The sequence below is a fragment of the Solanum dulcamara genome, chromosome 7, assembly GCF_947179165.1.
Source record: "Solanum dulcamara chromosome 7, daSolDulc1.2, whole genome shotgun sequence".
Lineage (NCBI taxonomy): Eukaryota > Viridiplantae > Streptophyta > Magnoliopsida > Solanales > Solanaceae > Solanum > Solanum dulcamara.
This window is the reverse complement of record NC_077243.1, coordinates 78,596,648-78,620,859: the sequence shown is the minus strand read 5'-3', so window position 1 is coordinate 78,620,859 and position 24,212 is coordinate 78,596,648. Positions and strand designations below refer to the sequence as shown.

Genomic DNA, 24,212 nt, shown 5'->3' with positions numbered 1-24,212 from the left:
TCTTGCTCCTATTTCCAACATTCCTTACGACTATTCCTCGCTCATATCATTAAATGAGTAATTACTCGGATTATCCCATTCCTGGCTCAAACCTATCAAGTAAATTTCAACAAGTCTTGACTATTGAGTCTTACCCAACTCCATTTTGCTTTTCCAAGCCAAAATGGATTAGAAAGCTCAATCAATGTTTGCAACCACTGATTTTTTGGATTAAAACTTCAAGACTACAATAGATCAATGTCATACAATCAATTTTAGAGCAGTTAATCAAAACCCATTCGGGGTTTTACATCCATCTAGCACATACACCCCTAGATAAGGATTTAGTTGCTCATAAAAGAAGGAATAGAAACAATACCCATAAAGGAACGCTTCATTCCAAGCTAAAATGGTGAACAAAATCTAAATCCAAGCTTTGGATGATACAAAATTTGAGGTTTCTTTGTCTCTAAGCTAAGGGTTCTTCTCTATCACTATTAATATTCTCTCTCCAAAAAGTTCTCCCTCTCTTTCCCTAATTGGAAAGATGAATAATAATAGTACATAATTTGCACAAATTCCTAAATTGGTCCTTGGAACTTTTCAAAAGAAGCATTAATTTTCATAATTGCATTTTTGGTCCATTAGCTTCCGCGTCAAGACTTGCACTAGACCGGCGGAACAGCGATCCATCATTGTGGATCGTCAGTCGCTTCGACCTTCGGTGTGTCCAGGAGCTTCTGCGCGGCCCTGATTGTAGCATCGATACTGAGACAACTTTTCTCCCCTCCAACCGGCGAGACGCCTGCCGGCTTTTGCGAGGCGCCAATTCTTTTGTCGGTGTGCTTTAGTGGTTTTTAGCTCCAAATTCATCAAACTTGCTTTTTCTAAAGAGTGCCTGCACATAAGAGAACTAGGGCATAAAACCCCTTCAATTAGCATTAAAACATGACAATAGTTCAAGATTTTGAGTCCAATGGTCGGTAAAATACCAACTCATCATTGCACAAATAATATTGTATCGAAGTGAAAAGAAATCATGAATGTGACATTGTTCATACTTAGCCATTTCAAATAGGTTCATTGTTTGAAATTAGAATATGATTAATCTAAAATGAGCTACAAGAGCCCCTTTTTCTCGCCATGTATGATCATGATGTGATTTCTACTAGAAACCATTTGATTTATTGGTGAGCCAGAGGCAGAACCCTTCTGCTTTTGTATTTATAAATGTCTATCACTAAAAGAGTTAGAAATGATGCACAAACATATATTGTATCGAGGGGAAAAGAAATCTTGAACATGACATTGTTCATACATGGGCTTCTCTGATACAAATGGGTCACTTCAAATAGGTTGATTGTTTCAACTCAGAATACGATATATCAAGCATGAGCTACATGATCCTTTATTTTCTTTCCTCGTATATGCTCTTATAGTATATACATCTAGTGAAAATAAACAGTAGTACTTCAAAGACATAAACCAACAACAACAATATACCAAGTATAATCCCACAAGTGGGGTCTGAAAAGGGTGGTAAATGGTGTGTCTGCAGTTTTACCCCTACCTTGTGAAGGTAGAGAGTGCAAGAAAAGTCAAAAGAAGGAAAAGTAAAAGGTAGGTAGGCAGCACGTTTTGAAAAATTATTGCCAGCAACCTTCCTTTTACGTGTTTCATTCAAAACACGAAAACGTGTAAAATTCTTTTACGCATTTTCATTCTACTATAAATAAAAGGCCTCTTGCCCTCATTTAGGATCATCCCACAAAAATTCATTTAGAAAAAGAGAGTAAAAATACAAAAAGAGTTATACACCAAAATAAATATTGTAGTCTTGAGTGTCCTCTTTAGTAGTTATTCCTTTTATAAGAGAGAAGTGTTTATTGTTGTTTTCTCCTTGTATTTGAGAGTAGTGTACTCTCATATTATCATAGTAAAATCCTTCTACCACATGATTTTTCCCCTCTATCTATTTGAGGGTTTCCACGTAAAATTCTCGTGTCTAATTTATTTTCATTATTTATCATATCAAACTTTAGTTGTGGTGCTTCCTCCTCCCAACAGAGAGGTTGTTTCCGATTAACATTCGACTCAAGTAAAACATTTAAAATCAGGTATGAAAATAACATACAATAGTACAGAAGTCATGTTGAAAATAATGGAGAAAAGAATTGTAGCAACAACAAATAATACGAGTCGAAGCAAAGGAAACAACAAATAATAATAAGATGGATGATGATGATGATGAATAATTCTACTTTCTATCTTAAGCTAAGTATATGATTTACCTTACAAAAATAGAACCAAAGAACGCAAGACAAAGAGAAAGCAAAATAGACAATAGAGTCACAAAGAGTGGAATGCTTCCTTTGTCTTTCCTCAATATCATCCCTTCAATTATAGGATAATTCACCATCAGGATGAAAAATGAGAGGAACACTTGACCAAACAAATCACTCAATCTCCCTTCAAAAATCACTTTTCCAATAACTCCCAAAGTGAAGGAAATCATATTCAATATGACTAATGTAACCAAAGGGACAATTAGCATTTTAGATGCTTGAAAATCATAAATTCCCATTTGGTATCTCTTCAATTGTTCATCATCAACAACTTTATTTGTGGGCAAAAAACTTGCTTTTCTAAAGCCATATAACTTCAAGATTGCATCCAAAGTTCCATAGAAATAAGCTGTTATTGACTTTATCATCCATACCCTCCATTCATTCCACCATGTTCTCATTGTCCCTTCAGTGTTGACAACATCCCATAAGTATTTGGAAAGTGTTGACAAGAAAAGAAAAGAATATACAATGAACCATGGACTTGAGACCTGTGAAAATATAATATAGTTACTATCAAAGTCAATCTCAAAGTTTTAATTTAAGTATTATATACTCAGTGGAATAAGAATTTTATGCTATTCAGGTCATATAAAAGATAACAATAACGAGTTTTTCACACAATCTGGTCACTTAACAGATAATTGTTGGTAATCTCTTGATTATAAGCACTAATTGAAAGTCTAATAAAAATGGTACCTAACCTGCTATCACGGGTTAAAATTCGCTGAAAGCATAAAAAAAAACTTTAAATCGCCAGTGCATATAACTGAAATCCAGTGGTACCTACTTACTCTATTTTCAAGCCAAACAACATTAATTTCTCATGCATCTGTTGGTTTGATGAAAAATCAGGTGCAGGTAAATTTTATCAAAGATTAGTATATCCTATAGGTAACCATTCATAATAAGTGGGATGATGAACTCGGAAAATAAAACAGCTAGTTACCTGCTAAAACACATTAAAACACATTGATCCTTTAAAAATTCTTTACAATATGCGTATATAAGTTAAATCCTTAAAATTGATATTTTCTCTTACCTTAGGGTAAATGGGAATGTCATTTAGGAGACAAAGTTAGGGAATGATAGCTGAAAACCAATAGATACATGATATATATACTTTTACTTGCTGCAGCACGTAAAATTCACCGATCGTTTAAAATATTTTTGCATTAGTAGTATATATAAGTTAAATACTCATACCTTAGGGTAAATAGGAATGCCATTTAGGAGACAAAGCTGAGGAATGATAGCTAAAAACCAAGCCGGGAAGCAATAGAGAGGCTGAGAAGCAAGGTAAGCATAACACATGCATTCAAGAAGAGGCATTCTTGATTTCAAGCCATAAATTAGGGGACAAAATCTTGAGAAAAGAACTTCAATTAGTCCAGAATTCCATCTTGTGCCTTGAACTAATGTGTCGTTCAAATTTGTTGTAGTACTGCCTAAAAATGCTGGCCTTGAAGGGTTATAGAACACAGATTTCCAGCCTTTGCAATGCAAAATGAAACCTGTGAAGTAGTCTTCCACCACTGAATGGTACATGAATCCTATCTATATATAAATGAAGTCAATCAAAGTTAGCACAAATATGATAGAATGAAGAATTGATAGATTTATGCTAGAGGTGGCAAATTAAACTCAATCTATTTCTTTAGGTAACTCGTTCAATTTAGTGGCAGAGCTAGGATTTTCACTGAGTAGATTCAAAATATAAAGAAGTAAACATATGAAGAAGGCAAGAGAATTCAAATAATTTTGACCTTATATACACAATGTAATTTTAGGGGGATCCTCACCATCTACTATATATACATCAAAAACTTTTTTTGACCTTACATTAATAATTTAATATTACGGCGAAGGGGTTTAGATGAAACCCTTACGCCTCTAGCTCTGCCCTGGCCCAACTACCCAAGTTAAAAGGGGTTACATTCATTATCATAGTTAACATGTTTATTGACTTGACCCAACGGATTGAACTCGAAATGATCCATCACATTATTGTGTCAAAATGGTGCAACTCAACAAGTCAAAATGCAAGTCAAACCAGTGTATATAAAATAAAATTTGGAGATTTGGAATTACGTAAATTTGAGAGAACATAAGCTAATAATTTGACAAAATTACATTAGCATTCACATTCTATTTTGAAAAAGCAAAATAAAAAAGTACAAAGGGAAAGAAGGTCATATTGGGGGTTGAGCTATGACCCATTATATGACCATTTTGACCCAAGAAACTTTGAAGGGGTCGGGTCATGCACCATTTATCAATTTGACCCCTTTTTGCTCACCCCAATTTAACTCACTACACCTATTTGCCACCTTTAAATTATATATATATAATTTTCAGCATTAATGTGACTGTTGACTTACCTCTTCTCCCCATTGTGACTCCTCCTCATAGGTGCAAGAGGCTAAAAATCTTGCTTCTTGGATATTATTGTCAGCAAATTCCTTGATGCCAGTGTCATTGAGCTTATCATTAAGGCTTGTAATAACGGTATTTAGGAACTCATTTGAGGAACCAAAACACTTCTTCAACTTACTAAGATCCATGTCTGAATCAAAGTAAAAAGAATTGTGATTACTACAGAGTATATATGGAAAACAAATATACTGTAAGAGACAAATTTGTCAAGAATTATTGGAGAACATTTTTATAATGGATTTAGAGCAAGTTATATGCACCATCAGTTCATTTTAACCAACTATAGCAGGATATGTTGATCAGATTCTCTAAAAATGTTGCTCAAGAATCCAACATGCACCCGTCGGCATTTTTGAAGAGTTCGAACAATAGAGATAGCAGGCTATTACTCTATTTTTCATATTACTATATCAGGTTTGTTCACTATGAAGATTTACATGTTCATGTAAATCAACTTATATGATCATATAAAAAAATCATATACTTCACCCAAGGGTGTGATCTAATGGTCAATAAAGTGAGTTGAGCACCATGAGGTCTCAAGCTCGAATTCCAGCCGAGACAAAACACTAGGTGGTTTCTTCCTATTTGTTCTAACCTTGGCGGACAAAGTTATCTGATACCTGTTACTCGTTGGAGGTGGCAGTTATCTCGTGGAGCAAGTTGCGGTGCGCACGAGCTGGCCCGGACACCATGGTTATCAATTTTTTTTACATATTGACAATGTACTAAATTTAAAATCTTTTATAATTGAGCAATACCTTTGTGTATAGCAGTCCCATATAGGGCTTTCCTCTTCATATAGAAGCATGTACCAGATAGCATAGGTCCTATAAGCCCATCCATCCCTGGCCACTTGACCTAAATATATAGTAACAGACCAAAATCTTTGTTATACATCAAGTATTTGATATATATTTACTAGAAATCTGCAGAATTTCCATGGACTTTCCCCCGTCGGAACAATGTCTGCGATTTGAGATTTCTGAGGGACGGTAATCTAAGATTTTTGACGGAAATTTGTTGGAAACAGAAAGATTCCATCAAAAATTGTGAGTAATACGCTTGTTTTGTCGAAAATAGTTATCAAGAGATTTCTCTCTAATTACCAACATAACATAAGGAGTTCAATTTATATACATCATCAGTGAAAGATTCTTTTACACTATCAGGTCATCTAAATGATATTTAGAGGTAAATCTCCTTGAAATGTGAGATGTGTAATCTTGAAAATAAGTCAGACACATGCTACAACATATAAAGTTGACTTGATGGTGTAATTTTTTTTTACAATGATGGTATATATAACTTAAAGTCAACAACAATAGCATATCTAGTGTAATCCCACATGTGGGGCCTGAGGAGGGTAGTGTATGTGCAAACTTTATCCTTACCTTGTAGAGATAGAGATGTTTCAGATAGGCCTTCGGCTCAAGTAAACCATCTCAAAGTAGGTATGTATGTATTGATGATCTTAATGTACAAACATTATTTTACGACGTCGATGCATAAAATTTAAAATCATATATGGACATGAAAAACTTACCACAAAACAAGATCTCAGGGCAGAATCATAAATATCATTCTTGCTAATGTTATGAAATCTTTGAGGGAACTGAACAAATGCAAGTGAGGGAGAGATTTTGGGATCAAGGTGAAAGCACATTGCTTGTCTAGCTGAAGATGGATCATTGGAGTGCATATCACAATCCAACATTAATATGTATGGTGAGTTGCTTAAGATTCCAGACACTCTAAGCTGCAAAATATAATCATATAATTACTTAGTCACCGGTGACGGAACCAAGAATTTCACAAAGGGGGTGGTCCAAAATATGAAGTAAATACACATAAAATTCAAAGGAGATTCAACTTCTAGTATGTAGACATAAAAAGTAATTTAGTCATATATAAACAATGTAATTTTCCGCTGAAGGGGGTTCAGATGAACCTCCTTGATCCTAGCACTGCCCCCTTTAGTCACATTTAATATTGTTTTAAGAAAACATACTCACATCATTTTATATTATGAATATTAACCTGACTGGACATAAGATTTTAGAATATAATGAAGACTTTCGAAACTTATCATCTTAAACATGTCATAACGCTCAAGCAAGCATCATATATGATAAAAATGGATTTTTCTAATTCAAACACACTCCCTCCATTCTTAAGTTTGAATAAACACAGGGATTAAGAAACAAATGAAGAGTTTTCAAACTTATGGTATTAAACACTCTATAATGTTTGTGTGGCTCTAAAAACTTCTCATTAAGATTAAAATAGAAGTTCCATTATCATAAGTTCAAGAATATAAACAGGATTTTGAATCTTATCTTCCTAAACATGTCATGTCATTCTGAGAGTGTCATAATATCAAATGTCATGTCATGAAATTTTGGCATTAAAAACTTCTACTTCTCTTCCACTTTATGTTACCCTATTTCTATTTTAGTTCGTTCTAGGAAAAATTATGGTCTTTCTAAATATGGAAATACCTAACTTAAACTTCTCATTTTATGTTTATTGGGAAGTTCTTATAATCACACAAACATTAAAGCAGGTTTAAAATCACAAATGTCAAAAGTTTTTTTTTAATTAAACTTCGTGTCAATCAAATAAGTTCAATAAATTGAAATGAAAAGGGTACTAAATGTAGAAAAGTAAGATTGGTTTTTTACATAGGCTAAAAGTACACATAAATAGCTATTTATGAGAAGTTGTGAAAGAGAGTTATACTAGAACATTGAGGGCACCAGCTTTGAAATGGTGGGGATGAGAAGATTTTTTCTCCCTTGAAACATAAACAAGAGATGGTAATTTAGCTTTGCCATTATTTTTGGCTCCACAACCTCTCTGGCCTATTATCTGCAAGAAAATTTTGAATTAGTCGAACCCTAATATAAATATTTGACATTGAGTAAAAACTGGATTAGTCAGAGTTCTTAATATAGGTACCAAATATCGAATAGAAAATCAAAAAATTTAAAATGTTGCAGTGGGTGATATGAAAAAAGGGATAGTTATACATTTTAGGTGCTTGTTCAAAAATATTTAATCTGCTAGATAATATACGACTATTTATATCAATTTCTTGTAAAAACTGTACCTCAATAACAGTATCACGGTTCGGGCCAAAGTGGACTACTGTATCCTTTGTCCCTCTATTTTCTTGAGCTTTCTTCAACCGCTCCTTGAACTCTTCGTACTCTTTCTGCGTACGTAGCTTCTAATTAACAATTAATATACTCCTATATACTAATAATAATGTCGGAGCCAAAAAATTTTACTCAAACAATTCAAAAAACAAAGAAGTGAACATAGGAAAAAGCTAAGTAGATTCAATATCTATTATAAATACATAAACAAAGTTTTGATCTTATATATATAGAAAGTATATTTTTCCATAGAATGAAGTCAGGATGAACCCCGCACCCCTTATGTATATTGGAAATATTAGGTTCGGTTGAACCCGCAGCTCCAAGGCTGCACTTGCCACCTGCATAGCAGATTTTCTATCTAAAGAAATCCTAACACATTCAAATTTTTAACAAAAGAAAATTGGTGATCGAGAGTAAAGAGAATTTAATGCTTAAAATAATGTTATTAAACAGGTAAAGATCTAGGGAAAATCGTGAAAATACTCAAATAAATAAAATCAGGGAAACTAAAAATCTATGTTTTATACAACTAAAAGATAATAGCTCAACAAACTATATATTAAAAAATGAAAAAAATACGTAAATGCACAATTTATTTTATCATATTTTCTAAAATTCCCTATCATTTGAAAAAATTATAAAAATTCCTACGCTTTTCTATTTTCAGGTACATTATTTTATGCGATGTATCGATCAGATACGTCACTTTACATGATGTATGAAGACGTCGGATACATTACTTTTCGCAATGTATCAGTTGGATACATCACTTACGCAATATATCAAGATATTTTGGGATATATTCGAATTCCACCAAATTTAAGAAATTTTTGTAATTTGAAAAATAACAGGAATAAAATGTAATTAGCTCTTGACACTATGGAATTTATATAATCCTTCCTTAAATTAAAAAATTCCAAGACCCACAAAGGTGGTTGAGTTGGTGCAATACTAATATCCCATAAAGGAGGTTAGGGATTGATTCCCCCTGCCAATGCCTTCTCGGTTGAGCTAATCGCATTGGACTTATCTTGTGATTTACATTTTTTATGGGGTTGCACGGGAGTGGATTTACCTAATGCGCACTCGAACTCGAAAGATAGTGATTGGAGTTTTCCGAGGGTTTCAAAATAAAATAGTAACCTCTACAACTACAAGTTTACAGTTTCTTGATAAACCAAATTAAATCCGCACTTGTTTAATTATTTAGCACTGATGAGACAAACTAATTGTACACAGAGTGAAAAAATAAAAGTTAAAGAACCACTTTATTAAATTAGTTTGAGGTATCTTACACTACACATTTTCTACGGATAAGATGCGGTGAAGAATAACAATTCATAGTTTATTCTTCGAAAGTTGAAAAGATAATATAAATTAGAAAAGTGGCCTTAATATGATATTATTTTATCCTAAATTTTAAAATTATAATAAAAAATTATAATCTCAAAAGAACTTTATCCGTGAACCAAACCACCTCCCTGAGTAGTTTCAGTGAAATCTGACCTGAATATTTTCTCTTTCTAGCAAATAATCTTTGCCGCCATTAATCTCATCATAATCAACTGCTTGAAAAAAAGCCTCAGGGTAAATTCTCTTCACTCCAAATTTCCTGCAAAACGGGATCCATACTTCCCCAAATCTCCACGCTTCACGAATTGCGCACAGCGTCGAAACCGAACCGCCGTCATCGGAAAGATACACTGACACTTTCTCCGGCGGATAATCAATCGCCATCGTCGATAAAACAGTGTTCATAACTCCCAACGCCGGTTCCTTTATTGGATCCGCCGTACAAACGAATACGTCGATCGGGGGGAGTTCATCGTCCGGCGGCAAGTTTTCCGGGTAGACGGAGCGGGAAACTGGAGAGAATATATGAGCTGAGTTGAGGATCCATAGGAAGGAGAGAATTAGCTCGGAAGCGAAAATAAGAAACCAATAAGGTAAAAATGAGATAGGAATTTCCGTGAGATTGATTATTAGTCTGTAGTAGAGCATCAAGAGTATTGCTATTGAGTGAATAAAAGTGTGACTTCTGGTTACTATGGCTGAAATTTTGTGCACTCTGCACTTTTGTAGAGGAGGAAGAGTTTCCATTGTTTTCCTCAAAATGAAGAAGAAGAAGAAGAGTGAAACAGTCTGTGAAACAGTCTTTATCAATTTCTTAATTTTAAACTGATACTTTTAATTTTGAATGTACATAAATAAATATTTAAATTTGTATAAAATTAAATAATTAGGACGTATCATAAGATACAAAATTGTCATGTAAAATATTAAATGTGCCTATTTATTTAATTTTATATAAATTTAAATTTCTATTTGTGCACACCTCAAATTAGATGACATAAATATTAGTTGAGACCAAATTAAATAACATGTGTATGTATTATGCCTAAATAAATACTTAAATTTGAATCCTACTATAAGTAAGCTCCAACTTTATAAGTGTGATAAATGACAACTAAATATTTCAACTCGTTCCTACTATCTTTTGTGGATATTCAATATTGACGTGACATATAAATTTTGAAGATGTCTACATAATTATTTTGCAAGTTGAAATGTTCAAATGATACAATGAAGATACGTTGAAATGTATAAAGGTGCATATTCAAAGTTGAAATGTTTACTTGTTAGTTAATGACAACTGACAAATTTAAGTGTTTGTTTATGCCTTATGTCGAAAAAAAAAATTAAAAATTCATTTTGGCAATGTTATATTTTATTTAATTATAATAATATTCCTCATGTTTTAATTTATTTTTCTTAATGATTGTTTGATCATGAATATTTTATTTTTTTCCCCAAGTTGATTTAAGAAATGATGCATTGATTATAAAATCTCATATCTCAAAAATATCAAAAATTGTTTTTATGTTTTTCATTCCAAATCACTTAAGAATATTCAAAAACAACTCTAATTTGTATGCATGACCAAATATAATTCTAATTTTCAAATAAGTATATTTTCACCTTGAAAACAAAAAATATTTTTTTCAAATTTCACAACTTTCATGATCAAATAGACCCATAGTTACTATTTAGATAATTAGCTGTGTTTTATATTTCTTTCAAAATATAACTAGTATATATTGTAAAGACAATTCAAATATTTATGTCACATAATTTTTTCTTTTTTCAAATTTAAATTCAAAACTTCTAATTAAGAATCGAACCTTCAATAATTTTTTGTGCTTCATTAAATAAAAAACAAAAACAGCACACTATTTATTTTTTTCATTTTTTGCTGAGGGTAATTAAATTGAATGTTAAAAGATTTTTTCTTTTCTTTTTTTAAATCTCCTTAGAAGCTCTCACCTTTCCTCTTTTGAAAGATTCGAACTTACAATCTAAGAGTTAAAAGTGAGGAATATTTATCATTAGAACAACTTCTTCTTCTTGACCACACGCTATTTTATTTTAATTTTAAAGAAAATCTATATACGTGTGTTATTTCTACTCTTTTTTTGTTTTGTTTTTTCGTTTGGAGAGGAAAAGTACTTTACCTAATGGAGAAAGTGACAATGACACAGTACCATACATTTAGTCCACTTTTAAGTGCGCTGAATGAAAAAGTGACAACTAATTTGAATTTGTTAGGTGTATCCCAGCGCAATGTGCACAGATATTTACGTTCAATGCATATCCAACATAATATTTGGAGTTATATGCCTTCCAAAATTAGAAGTATTCGAACCTACCATGTACAAATTAGCCACAAACTTCTGAATTTGTCCTTAGAAAAATGTGCAGAAATAAAGATGCTAATGCAAGTTCGTTCTTGTTGAATCAGATAGATATTTCTCCAAAAAAATTGATTATTATCCCTTTGTTAAAGTTGATATCTGAGCTCGAGAAATACCTTTACAAATGAGCAAATCGGATCAACTTAATAAATGTAAAAATTTGTATATGTTATAAAAATAAAAATAACAGATTATCCTTAGCAAAATTCATTCTATGTAAAAGTTTGTACAAGTTATTGGAAAAATTAATTTTATCCTTGGTAAAAATTATTCTTGAAAATTGCACACAACTCAATAGAATAAAATATTTAACAAAGACTGATTACACCTTTCAAATTTATGTTTTCTTAAATAGCGTGTGTAAAAATTTTAATAAATATTTTTTGAGAAGTATTTTTCATTGCTTCCTAATATCTTTAATGATATTGCATGTAACATAGCTCCTTCAAGGATTGATATCAAGAATTTGTATTTCATTGCTTCCTATCGTTTGGTTGGGAACAAATTATCCCAGAATTAATTATCCTAGAATAAGATGAAATAACTTATCTCATCATCTATATGGGATAACTTACCCCATCACTATAGTATAAATGGTGGGATAAGTTATCCCAAACTTGCCAACCAAACAAGACACCAAAATTTTATCCCTTAATAATGTTACATTTAACTAAGCTCCTCCAACAATTGATATCAAGAATTTGTACATCTTCCAGATATTTTTAAAAATTTATCCCTTAATTTTAAGTATCGGCATTAACCATAATTTTCACACTTTGGACCAATAAATCTACGATAATCCTAAATTAAGAACGGCATACATTCTAACCTCCTTAAACTTACTTGTAAGAATAGATTAGATATGTTGTTATTTGTTGGTTAAAATTTAAATTATTATTTTTGTACCCATTGAATAACTTGACTTGTTTGTGTGTGTTTTCTTTACATTTCAAATCCCCTCGATGATAATCCTATGTCGAAGACATAAAAGAAAGGGACTTGTATACCAATATTGTTAACAATGTAAAAAATCGAAAACAGCCTTCAATCACAGGCTTTCAAATGAAGAGAGATCCAGTATTACAATCTCCACTTTTGACTTCTCTATACAAGCTTCTTTTTTAAAAAAAAAAAATGTTGCAGAAAGCAGTTGAGCCAATTGAACTTGGATACTTTTGTCAAATGCATATTATCGACAAATCTCAAGAAAATTATACGCTACTTGATCTTCAGAGCATCTCTAAATCATACCTGAGTGAAGCCAGAATGCAGGTTTAAGCGTTGCTGGCATGGCACTAGCATTTGCATCATCGCAACAGGACTTGAAACCAAAACATGGGATGCGTTCAAACTTCATGTCAGCCAGCTTCCTAAACTATCACTGGAAGAGGCACAAGTGTAGAAGCTTTATACCTCATTTCTCAAGAGCCACAGGATGACAATTCGATATTTTGAAACCATCAATCATTTATTTCCGCAAGATGTATGATGGTCCACGAACTTCCATGAAGGTCTGGCAGCATTAGACATGGGTCTTCCAAACTCGAGCAGTCCCTTCAGCCATTTAATTTTATTTGTGAGTTCCTCTAAATCCAAAATTGCTGCCTCTGTCGAGTCAGAACCCATTGAATGTAACTGAATACCATTACTGGTTCTGAACTTCTTCAAAGGACAACTTGAATAGTTAAGGTTTTCAGTAGGGCCAGCAGAGGTTTTTGCTGGATCAACTTCAATACACGAACTAGAATCTTTATCTGACAAAATGGATTCCTTTGCTGATTCATCTCCTGTATGGGAACTAGAACAAATTTCTGACCGTCTCACTTTCTTCGATGTGTTCACAGCCGCCTCCTTTGGAAGATCAATGATAGGGAGTCGTTCTGCTAAATCTGTAGTTTTAAAATCCCTCTTTTCATCTGCTGGTGACAAGTTTGCAGATGAATGAGTAGAGAAAGACAGATCTGATGAAGATCCAGTTCGCCCTTCACTCATAGAATGTATTTCCAAAGCCAGAAAGCGACCACATGCTGCAATGAACATGATGAGTATGTAAAATATAAAGATGCGGGATTTTCATTACAGAAATAATTATCGTTCTACAAAGAAAAGAGACACATGAGAAGTAGTTGAAATGCACTGCTATTGTGATGCACTAAGCTTCCGGCTATGCTTAGGGTCTCAGGAAGGGCCGGACCACAAAGATCTTTTGTGTGCAGCCCTACCTGCAATTTTGCAAGAGGCAGTTTTCACAACGCAAACCTGTGACCTCCTGATCACCTATTAGCAATTGTACCAGTTACATCAAGGCTCCCCTTCAACTAGAAATGCACATAAAGCAAGCAAATGTGCATTGCACTTTTATATTATTAACGCAACCATGCAGAGAGTTTCAGAGTAGACTACAAGAGTGGGTGCAATGGTCATCAATGCCTTTCACTAAAAATAAACTTCCGTTGAAAACACAGGACATCAAGAAGGTGCTAAAATGGCTTCACAAACGTTTAAACCTCTAAGGCCTGCTAAAGGAAATTCATAGAGCTCTTCTAGCCATTTCATTCCCTTGATTCCACTGGAAAATAATGCACTTAAGCAACCATATTTCAACTATGGACAGCAATTGATATCCCTTTTAGAGCATCTGAATTAAGTTCTATCAGAGCAACCACATAATGCATAGCAAAGTTATGTCCCAAAAATCCCAATGGTTTTTGATTCGAAACTCGTTCATGCACATACTCTACAAGACTTGTATATTTAACAAATAATTTTCATGTCTTTTGATACGAAAATAAAGTTTTGTGAACAGCCAATGGAAGGACATCATAGTTACCTTGGTCGACAGGTTGAATTAATTGAGCACATCGACGTACACCATCCTGCAATTGTCGTGAAACAAATTATAGGCAGAAAGAAGCATCAAAAGAGGAGAGCTACACCAGAATACAATTCAAATAGCAAATTTCCAACACTAGACCTGATGGTTAAGGTGCATTGACCTTATTCAGAGAAAAACTCCTTTGAGGTAAGAGATGCAATTATCAAAAATCGCAATACAAAGACCAGCATCTTCTCTTTTTGATTTTATTCTTTATTTTGCTTCTTTTTGGGTTTTCCTGGGGAAGAGGGTTCTGACTAGTAGATAACATAAAAAAATCTGCAGAAATACCATAAAAAAGCCGGAGACGACAGGGAAGGAGAAGAGGAGACAGAAGAATGAAAGAGATGATGAGAAAGAACTGAGAAATTCCCAAGGGACAGGCACAATTCGAATCTCGGTAGATAATGGGCCACCCCCTACCCTTCTACATATTAATACCAAGCTTTTGCCGGTGGCAGAGTTCGAAACATGATGTGCCTAACCCATACATCACGCACCACACACTTACCAGTAGACCAACACTGGGGGGCAAATTTTAAAGATTATGTATACCATATATTATATTATTTTGTAGGGAAAAAGAAACATAATTAAAGAAAAACATATGAAAAAGAGCAAAGGGAAGAACCTGCGATGTAGGCACAGTCCAACCAAAATCTGGAGACCATTCTAAGGATGGGCGCAAATCCTTGAAAGAAACTTCATAAAGTGCACCTTCACCCACAGGAGGTGGTGTCAATGCCAACTATGAAGACAAAAACACGAGTAGAATATTATTGAACCAACTGTGGAGAACATATTAAGCTATTAATTTTTCACATGTGACAGATTTGGCAGAACACTATTTTAAGCACTTCTCTTCTAGCTCAACAAAAAAAATACTAGCTGATTTTGATATATCACATCAATTTGAAGAAACAGATCTTTGGAACAACGTTTAAGTTTGTAGAAGAAGGTTTTTGGATTTGACCCACGCAGAACTAAATCTCGATAACTCAAGAAAATTGCTATGTATTACCAAAAATAAAGATGCAGTTTATCACTTCTAAATTACATTCCCCTAAGGTAAGTCAACTTGATCATGTTGAAGATACTTAAAAGACAACTACCATTACTAACATGAAGTAGCCCCGCAAAATAAACTTTATAAGCAAAAGAAATTAAAAGATATCTTTATCAAAAATATCTGCTTGATACTAGGAAGGAATCTATAGTATATGCAATGTATCTCAGTTCCTCTAGTTGGATTTATGCTAAGACCCTGCAAAATCAAAAGCATCTAGAGTTGACACTTCTACATGTTAGTAAAGTAAAAGTAAATCATACCCAGTGATCACTTTTACATGTTATACAAAAATAAAGATCAGGACCATTTTCACTTTTGGCTCCTATGATATGACGTACCTCCGCTGACCACCGGCACGAGTTCCCCCATCCCAAAATCTCAGGCTGGATTATCGCCCACCAACCTTCTCCGACTATCCTCAAATACCCCAACTCGCTCCCCTATGTCCGTCCCTCCCATTTACCACACTCCTCCTCCCAGTATCACATGCTGCCCACACCCAATATATTCCATTATTACTGCTTCTACCCCTTGACCCCACTCTCTTTATGCAGCTTCCTTCCTCTCCCTAGCCATATTGCCACATGCCAATGTTTCAAGATCATTAAGTCTTTGGACTAACTAACAAAGAATGCAGTCTAGACATTATGCCAAAAGATATAGCTATGATTACACATACTGATTATAGATGAACTGATATTGAAGAGCTGGCCCTCAGCAAATAATCCTTCTTTTACAACCAAAAGGGCATAATTTCCTTCCCTTTTTTCATTTCCAGTTTCCTTTTTAGGTGCCGAGCGTTTACTAAACTTCATATTCAAAATAAAATCCAACAGAAGACAGAAGCCGTACAGCTAACCAGCCAGTTAATACGGAATATAAAAGAAATTATTACCTCAGCTTTACTGTTGCCAAGTAACTTTGTCAGATGTCCAGACCAATAACAGCCATTAGCCCGCCAATCAACCAAATCACCTGCCTGCCAATTACCATCAGTAACTACTGTAGCTAGAGAAATTGAACTGACATCTGAAACTTCATTTTCGAGCTTGACTAAAGGATATTGCGGCCGCAGCATTAGTTGCTTTTTCTCCTTCGATTTCCCAACATTATAGGGGGGATATTGATACAGCTTTGTCCAAGTCAGTTCTGTAATAACAAAGATTGAAACAATTAACATGCCTTTGTAGATACAAACATAGCAACAGGCTTATCTGAAAACACATCTTTTTTTATCAGTCTTAAGTCAGAATTTCATTGATAATACATAGCGTGAAGCTTAGTATGACAAAAACGCTTTACAAGGCATTTAGTTTTCAGCTGAAAATACCTAACTCCCTATTTACTAAATGAGAAAGTCTCTTAACAGTGTAAAGATAAAACATTCCATTCTCAGTTTAGCTTTCATCCATCTATACCATTATTCCTATTCTAGGACAACCTTAAACATATTAAACTTGACCACACTAAACCATAAAGGAAATGAAGTGGGGGTAGGTCTGAATTTCTCTATTCTGTATTATCATGCATAGGCCTAATCAAGATACTGATTTAAATGCTGAAACCAACACATCAGAGAACATACTTTCATCTGGATAATCAAAGTATTCCAACAGGGCATTCTGATGTCCTCTTCTGCAGTTAATCTTCTTTATCTGACACAGTAGGAAAGAGATAGTAAATGCATTGTTCTCTACTTCTTTATCAGTAAATGGCTTTCCTCTCATCAAAACATACAAGTAACCCCAACAAGACCTGGAGAATTGACAATACACAGATTGCAAACAACAATAACAGGTTTTGGTTCCAAATGTAATTACAGCAATAGCGGCTTTCAATAAATAGAGCACTCTGTAAAAGTTTAGCGTAGCAGTTAACAAAAGTTTTACCACCCAGAATGCAACTAAAGAGTTGTAAAGAATAAGTTAAAATAAAAAATAAAACTTGTGTGTGAAAGACATACCATTACGTATTTATACAATTGTCTTATTAACATGATTAATAATCTAAGTAATTATAAGATTGCTAATCAGTGAACTGCCTAATTTCGTTCATGCAGTTTCCTTATGCATCCGGACTCTGCGCATAGCAGGAGCTTTAGTCCACCGGGCTGCCCCTAGTTTCCTTACGCAAAATACATATTTGTCTAATTACTACTTCCTTGATTATACAGATGTCTTAGTCCTAATCTCAGGCATATTATTCTGTTCAAATAGTTAAGGTCCATACATGATGCCAACCCTGCCAAAAATAGCCCCATTCTAGTCTGGAATGTTCAAAAACTATGCTTCAATTTTGCCACATTACATCTTACAATTGGACCTCGATGTGCAACAACAACCACACACCCAGTGTAATACCACAAGTGAGGTTTGGAGAGGGTAGAGTGTAAGCAGACCTTACTCCTACCTTGAAAAGGCAAAGAGGTTGTTTCCCGTAGACACTTCGTTCAAAGAGGATGAAAAAGAGGTAGTAGCAGCAGACAGAAATAACAATGAATTAATAAGATAATCGAGGCTAAAGAAACATGTAATAATAGAAATCCAAGAATAAGATACAAGAATAATATTACTACTCCAAGAATAGAAGAGAAACATGTCCAACTACCCACTAACTTTCTACCCTTATTCTCGAAATACACACATCTGATCAAGAGTTATGTCCTCAGTGAGCTAAAATTGTGTCATGTCTTGCCTAATCCCCTCACCTCAATGCTTCTCTAGCTTACCTCTACACATCCTCAAGTCAACTACAGTCAACCTCTCACATCTACTCTTCACATGTCCGAATCATCTGAGTCTCACTTTCCACATCTTGACCTCCACAGGGTCACTTCCACCTTGTCCCAAATATCTTTATTTCTAATCTTATCTCTCCTGGCATGTCCGCTCATTCATCTCAGCATCCTCGTCTCTACCACTCCCATCTTCTAGACATGGAAATTCTTGATTGGCCAACAATCTGCCTCATAAAACATAATCAGTCTAGTCACTTTGTAGAACTTACCTTCAAGTCTTGGAAGTACATTCTTATCACGTAAAACAATGGATGCAAGCCTCTATTTCAACAATGTGTGACACCTCGTCAATCTCTCCATTATATTACCTTAGATAACTAGCCCGATTACTTGAGCCTCACGACCACGTCTTTTTCATAAGTCACGTCACTGAACTTACCCATAATAATTCAATGGTATAATTGGAGAGAAGCTTTTTGTTAAGTGCATGTGCTTAATGATGAAGCTAGAAATCACCAAGTTGTCCAACTTCCAATTGAACTCACATTTAGCCTCCAATTATCTCAATGACGTGATAATTCCAACTGAACTCACCTCTGGCCTCCAATTATCTCCAAAGAACCTCCCTTAAAATTTTGCTAAATGCTTTCTCCAGGTCTACGATCACTATCTGCAAGTCTCTTTTCCTTCCCCTGTACTACTCCACCAATCTCCTAGCAAGGTGAATGATTTATGCAGTCAATACACAAGGCATGAACCTAAAGTGATTCTCAAAAAATAGACAATTTTCTACACCTTCACTTACACCACTCTCTTTCAAACTTTTATAGTGTGGCTTAACAATCTGATGCCCTTATAGTTACTACAGTTTTTGATATTGTGTTCTCATAAAGGGAAATCATCGTGCTCCACCTCTATTCTTGGGGCATTTATGACGTCCTAAAAATGACATTAAACATCCTGATAAATCACCCCAAGTCTACCTTGCTCGCGTTCTTCCAAATTTCCATCGGGATCTCATCTCTCTTTCCTTATTCATCTCAGGCATAGCCCATTCCACTTCTCAACATTAACCTGCCTAAAATACTCAAAATCTCAACGACTCTCAAGAGTGCTTCAAATTATCCAACACAAAGTTCATTTCCTCTTCTTCATTCAATAATTTATAGGAGTGTGCCATTGATGTCTAATATACGCCTCATCAGCCAATACTTGCCTGCCTTGTTTTTGATGCACCTCACGTGATCCTAGTCATGCACCTTCCTCTCTCTCTCTCTCTCTCATCTTGGTTTAACATGTACAACTTCTTATGCCTATTTTTATCCTTAAGTTCTTTATACAAACATCCAAACATTGCAGTCTTCACTGTTGTAACTGCTAATTTTGCCTCTTTCACCTTATTATACCCTCTTATCCATCTTTAGTCCTCCTCATCATTGCTCTCCTCTAGCTTCATATAGGTTGTTTTTTGGGCTTTCACTTTTTCTTGGACCTCTTAATTCCACCACCAATCCACTATGTCCACCGGAGCAACCCTTTGAGATCCTTAGCACTTCTCTAGTATCTTTCCTAATGCAAGGCAATGTCGTGGACCACATACTACTCGCATTCACTCCTCTAGCCTTTCATAGCAGCGAGTCCAACAACTTTTCCCAACTCCTAGGCATTGTCCTTGGGCAATGCTCTCAACTTGATCTTAGGTTGACCATACAAAACCCTCTTTCTCTTCTTTTTCTTAATCTTCAAATTCATCACCAAGAGCCTATGTTGGGTCATGAGATTTAAGTAAAAGAGGATCAAGATTATCAAGATCACACAAGCTATAAGGTAACCATAAATTTATTCTACAAAAATTAAAGACTAACACAAAATATTTTACAAATGCATGATTACCTATCCAACATACACACATTGAACTACTACGAGTTTGCAAGCACCAAGCTCACACTAGAATCACACTTTGCATTTCGTACCTTACATCGAAACCATGCACCACGAAATCCATTCTCAAAAGATTGTGCTTCTGCAGATTGCCCAACCTTGAAAGGCAATTGAACCTCCTTCAACATGATATCTGCACTAGATAGAACCTATATTATACATTATCTTGCTTCTTAGGTGTATTTTTCATGTACAACCTGAGGCAGTATACATGTTAGTCCCTTTGTGCCATGTGAATTTTACCTCCCAAAAGTTGCATATCTATTTCATTCACTCATTAGTCTAGTCAACTTGAAAGGATCTTATGAAAATAACAAAAACTACTCGGAGGGAGAGAAAAATATATGATCATGGAAACCAATCTTGAAAACAAAGTAGGTGTTTGGCCATAAAAACAAAAATAAATCATTTTATTAGAAAGTTTCAAAGTTAGAATTGAAATTGTGTTTGGCCATATTTTTCATAAAGAATATTTAGAATTTGAATATATTTTTTTCTAAATATGATATACACCCTCAATTTCTAAAAACTAGTAAAAAAATCACTCTACCTATCTAATTTACCTCGGACGTACTTAAATTTACTCTAAGAAGGGTAATATTTCAAAATAAACAATCACGTAATGTCATAAATTAGATACCATGTATAAGCTTACAATTACAAATACTTACTACTATAAATATATTTTACTTTATTTGAAATTTTTAAAGTTGAGAAATTGAAAAATATAATGAGTATAAGAATCTTAAGATTGAACTCAACAACAACAACATACTCAATGAAATTCCACAAACGGGATCTGAAAAGGATATGATGTGCGCAGACCTTACCACTAACTCATGAAGATAAAGAGATTTTCAAAATATCATCGGCTCAAAAGTCACAGTCTCAAATAAAAGTGAAAAAAATATATATATAGTATAATGACAAAAAAGCGATGCAAATTTTAAAAAACAAAATCAATAACGATAGCAAAGTAATGTGATAATCAAAGATAATAACAAACACAATTTTAAACCGACACACGCCAAAATACCGCTCTATTCCAACTAGCCTTCTACCCTAATCTGGGACTTCCACTCATTTCTATCATAGGTCATGTCCTAGGTGATATGAAGTAGCGTCACATTTTATCTAATCCCCTTTCTTCAATATTTTTTTGGTCTATCCCTGCCCATCTGCATAACCTCCAACTCCAATCGCTCGCACCTTCTAACTGGAGTGTCGACACCCGTTTCAGATCCACCTTTAACTAAGACTATTTTCTTAACTTTGATGGATAAAATTACCTTCCAAACATCAACAAAACAGTTAAGAAGGTAAAGAAGAATCCTTAAATGAGATAGCCTTGTTGTATTGTTCATCTGAACCCAATCCTTTTAACATAAAATATAAATCAAATTTCAAAAAATAGAATATTTGAATTTATAATGTTTTAAAAAAACATAATGAGTTCAATACTAAAAATCATAAAATTGAACTCATAAAAATAAAATTTAAATCATCGATGCAACTTCAATGTGAGGTTATTTCGAGCCTGTTTGGATTGACATTTGGCTTTCTTAACTTATTATTTTTTGACTTATTTTATCATTTTAGTTTAAAACTAAATACTTAAAAATACATTTTGAATTTACCCAAATACTAAAAATAGTAATTAAAAATGTTTTGACTTTAAAATACTTAAAATAAGTCGATCCAAGCCGGCTTTTACTTACCTTTCAAAGGTCAAGAAAACAATTAACATTACTAAAGGATGTGGTGTAGTGAATCGGGTAACTCTTACATTACCAAAAATTTTGAATTCGAGTTCTGAATATGAAAAAATATCTTTAATAAAAAGTGTTATCCTAAATGAGACCCTATCCAACATAAATTTAAAATAAATAAATATTAATATAAATATCAAACATCAGGTGAAAAATCAAAAAAAACAGTTAAGAGGAATATGGAGAAGAATCCTTAAATGAAATTTTGTATTATATCGAATTCATCTGAATTCAATATTTTCAACATAAACATAAATCTATGAATAAAAAAACACTTAAATTACAACAAATAGTATATATAAATTCATAATTTTAAAAATATAATAAAGTTAATCTTAAAAAATTTAAAATTAAATTCATAAAATTTAAATTTTAAATCCGCCTTTAAAATAATATTAAAAGTTATCTACTCAACTTCAATGGATAAAATTACCTTTGAAATATCAATAAACCAATTAACAAGAAGATGAAAGAAGAATCCCAAATTGTATACCTTTAGATCTGTTCAAAGGAATGAACTTTTTCTTTTCAGGTCTATGAAAAGGAAGGAAAACAATTGTGGCTGACAAGGAAAAAAGAAAGATAAGAACAAAGAGAAACCCTAATTCAAAATTGCATTACCTATTCTACCTTTTATATACCCAAACCGACTATAGATGCGTTCTAGAATCTTCCGCCACGTGCAATAGACACGTCATCATTTATCAATTCCAGTAAAACGACGACGTATACCCAAAATTTCGGCTAAAACTCAGTTATCCCTTCTGTCTCTTCTTCTCCATACAACTCTGTGAGCCATTGGGGAGGTGGAGGAATTGTTCTACTACTTACAGTGAAAACAACTTCAGATCTAAGTGGATTGAGGAACTGTGAAACGGAAAAAAGAAGGGTAAAAGTGGGAAGCTACATTTGTTTTAAGGAGAATGTATCGAGAATAGGCCTTGCATTTTTTGAATATAGTTTTTCTTAATTTCACGAGATAGTCATAAAATTTGCGTATATTTTATTTTTCTCAAATTTTATTTATAAAATTTATTTGAGTATGTTTTTGTTGTTATTGACTTGTTGTATCCAAAATAGCCTTTTTTAACAAGAAGAGGCAACCGTAAAGTTTGTTTATATCTTATTTTCTCTCAATTTTATTTGTAAAATCATATTGAGGGGTCATTTGATCGGGAATAAGTTACTTCATAAAAAAATATTTTGAGATAAATTATTTGATTATATATATGTGATAACTTATTTTATCAGTATGATATAAATTGTGAAATAAATAACTTAAAGATTATCTAATACCTTCAAATCAAATGTAGGATAAAATAATTATGCATTTTATTTTGAGATTATTATACCTTACACCAAACGACTAGTGAATATATTGCACTTCTTTTAGTCCATATTATGAACCTGTTTGGCATCATTGTTGGGAGGCCATACATTTATTTTGAGAAAAAATTATTTTAAAAAAAATCAAAGTGTTTGGCCAATCATAAAATTGCTTTCAAATGAGTGGAAAAAAAATTATATTGTTAAGAAGAAACTAAAAATTTCTGCTTCTTAAAATAAACAAAAATGAAAAATTATTTTTTTCAATACCAAAATATTTTTGTCATATATACATATTTATTTAATATATTCCTTGTATTTATTTATTTTGTGGTAATTTTTTACGTGTAGTGATTTATTTTGTGGAATAGTTCTTAAATCTATTTTGCTTGATATTTTTAATTATATTTAAGTCATCATGTAAATAATATGTCAAATATTTAATGTATTTTTTTATTTATCTACTAGTTATTGATAATTGGTGATGTGCACGGGTCCAATAATATTAATTTTATATACATATTTATCAGGATCCAAGCACGAGTGTTATGACACTTATGTTATCCCACCAAGACAAATCAGTCTAAAACTTGATTAAATAAGTAAATGCGAAAATGAAATCTCATTACAACAAAACTTGCGGATAACTTAATAAGCGCTTAAATACCCCTAAAATATGGTTATCACGTATACAAGTTGTTAAAGTATTGCGGTAGAAATGAAGAAAATACAAGTCTTAATGAGATTGTTTCTAGAGTAAAACAAAATCATAAGTAGGAGAAACAGGGTCCGCCTAGGTGACAAACAACTATCTCACAA

At 33.4% G+C, this 24,212-nt stretch overlaps 2 protein-coding genes across 6 annotated transcripts; both read right to left on the bottom strand.

Annotated features, from left to right (window-relative positions):
* Window positions 1-234: 234 nt before the first annotated feature.
* Window positions 235-10,110, bottom strand: LOC129895625 (cellulose synthase-like protein G2). 2 transcript variants are annotated; one of them, XM_055971354.1, is made up of 9 exons: window positions 9,431-10,110; window positions 7,873-7,977; window positions 7,503-7,631; window positions 6,307-6,519; window positions 5,522-5,621; window positions 4,706-4,890; window positions 3,531-3,881; window positions 2,271-2,815; window positions 235-892 (listed from the first exon to the last, which is right to left on the bottom strand). In XM_055971354.1, the coding sequence occupies exons 1-9, from the start codon at window positions 10,022-10,024 to the stop codon at window positions 685-687; spliced, it is 2,430 nt and encodes an 809-aa protein (XP_055827329.1). In that variant the 5' UTR covers window positions 10,025-10,110; the 3' UTR covers window positions 235-684. The 2 variants fall into 2 exon arrangements, with proteins under 2 accessions (XP_055827329.1, XP_055827330.1); XM_055971355.1 differs by having other exon boundaries at window positions 235-877.
* Window positions 10,111-12,700: 2,590 nt separating this feature from the next.
* LOC129894305 (uncharacterized) lies at window positions 12,701-22,990 on the bottom strand. 4 transcript variants are annotated; one of them, XM_055969928.1, is made up of 7 exons: window positions 22,689-22,990; window positions 20,331-20,431; window positions 17,206-17,275; window positions 16,516-16,769; window positions 15,183-15,299; window positions 14,507-14,552; window positions 12,701-13,703 (listed from the first exon to the last, which is right to left on the bottom strand). In XM_055969928.1, the coding sequence occupies exons 2-7, from the start codon at window positions 20,424-20,426 to the stop codon at window positions 13,141-13,143; spliced, it is 1,146 nt and encodes a 381-aa protein (XP_055825903.1). In that variant the 5' UTR covers window positions 20,427-20,431; window positions 22,689-22,990; the 3' UTR covers window positions 12,701-13,140. The 4 variants fall into 4 exon arrangements, with proteins under 4 accessions (XP_055825903.1, XP_055825904.1, XP_055825905.1 ...); XM_055969929.1 differs by having other exon boundaries at window positions 22,698-22,990; XM_055969930.1 differs by lacking the exon at window positions 22,689-22,990 and adding an exon at window positions 22,501-22,678.
* Between the last annotated feature and the right edge of the window lie 1,222 nt (window positions 22,991-24,212).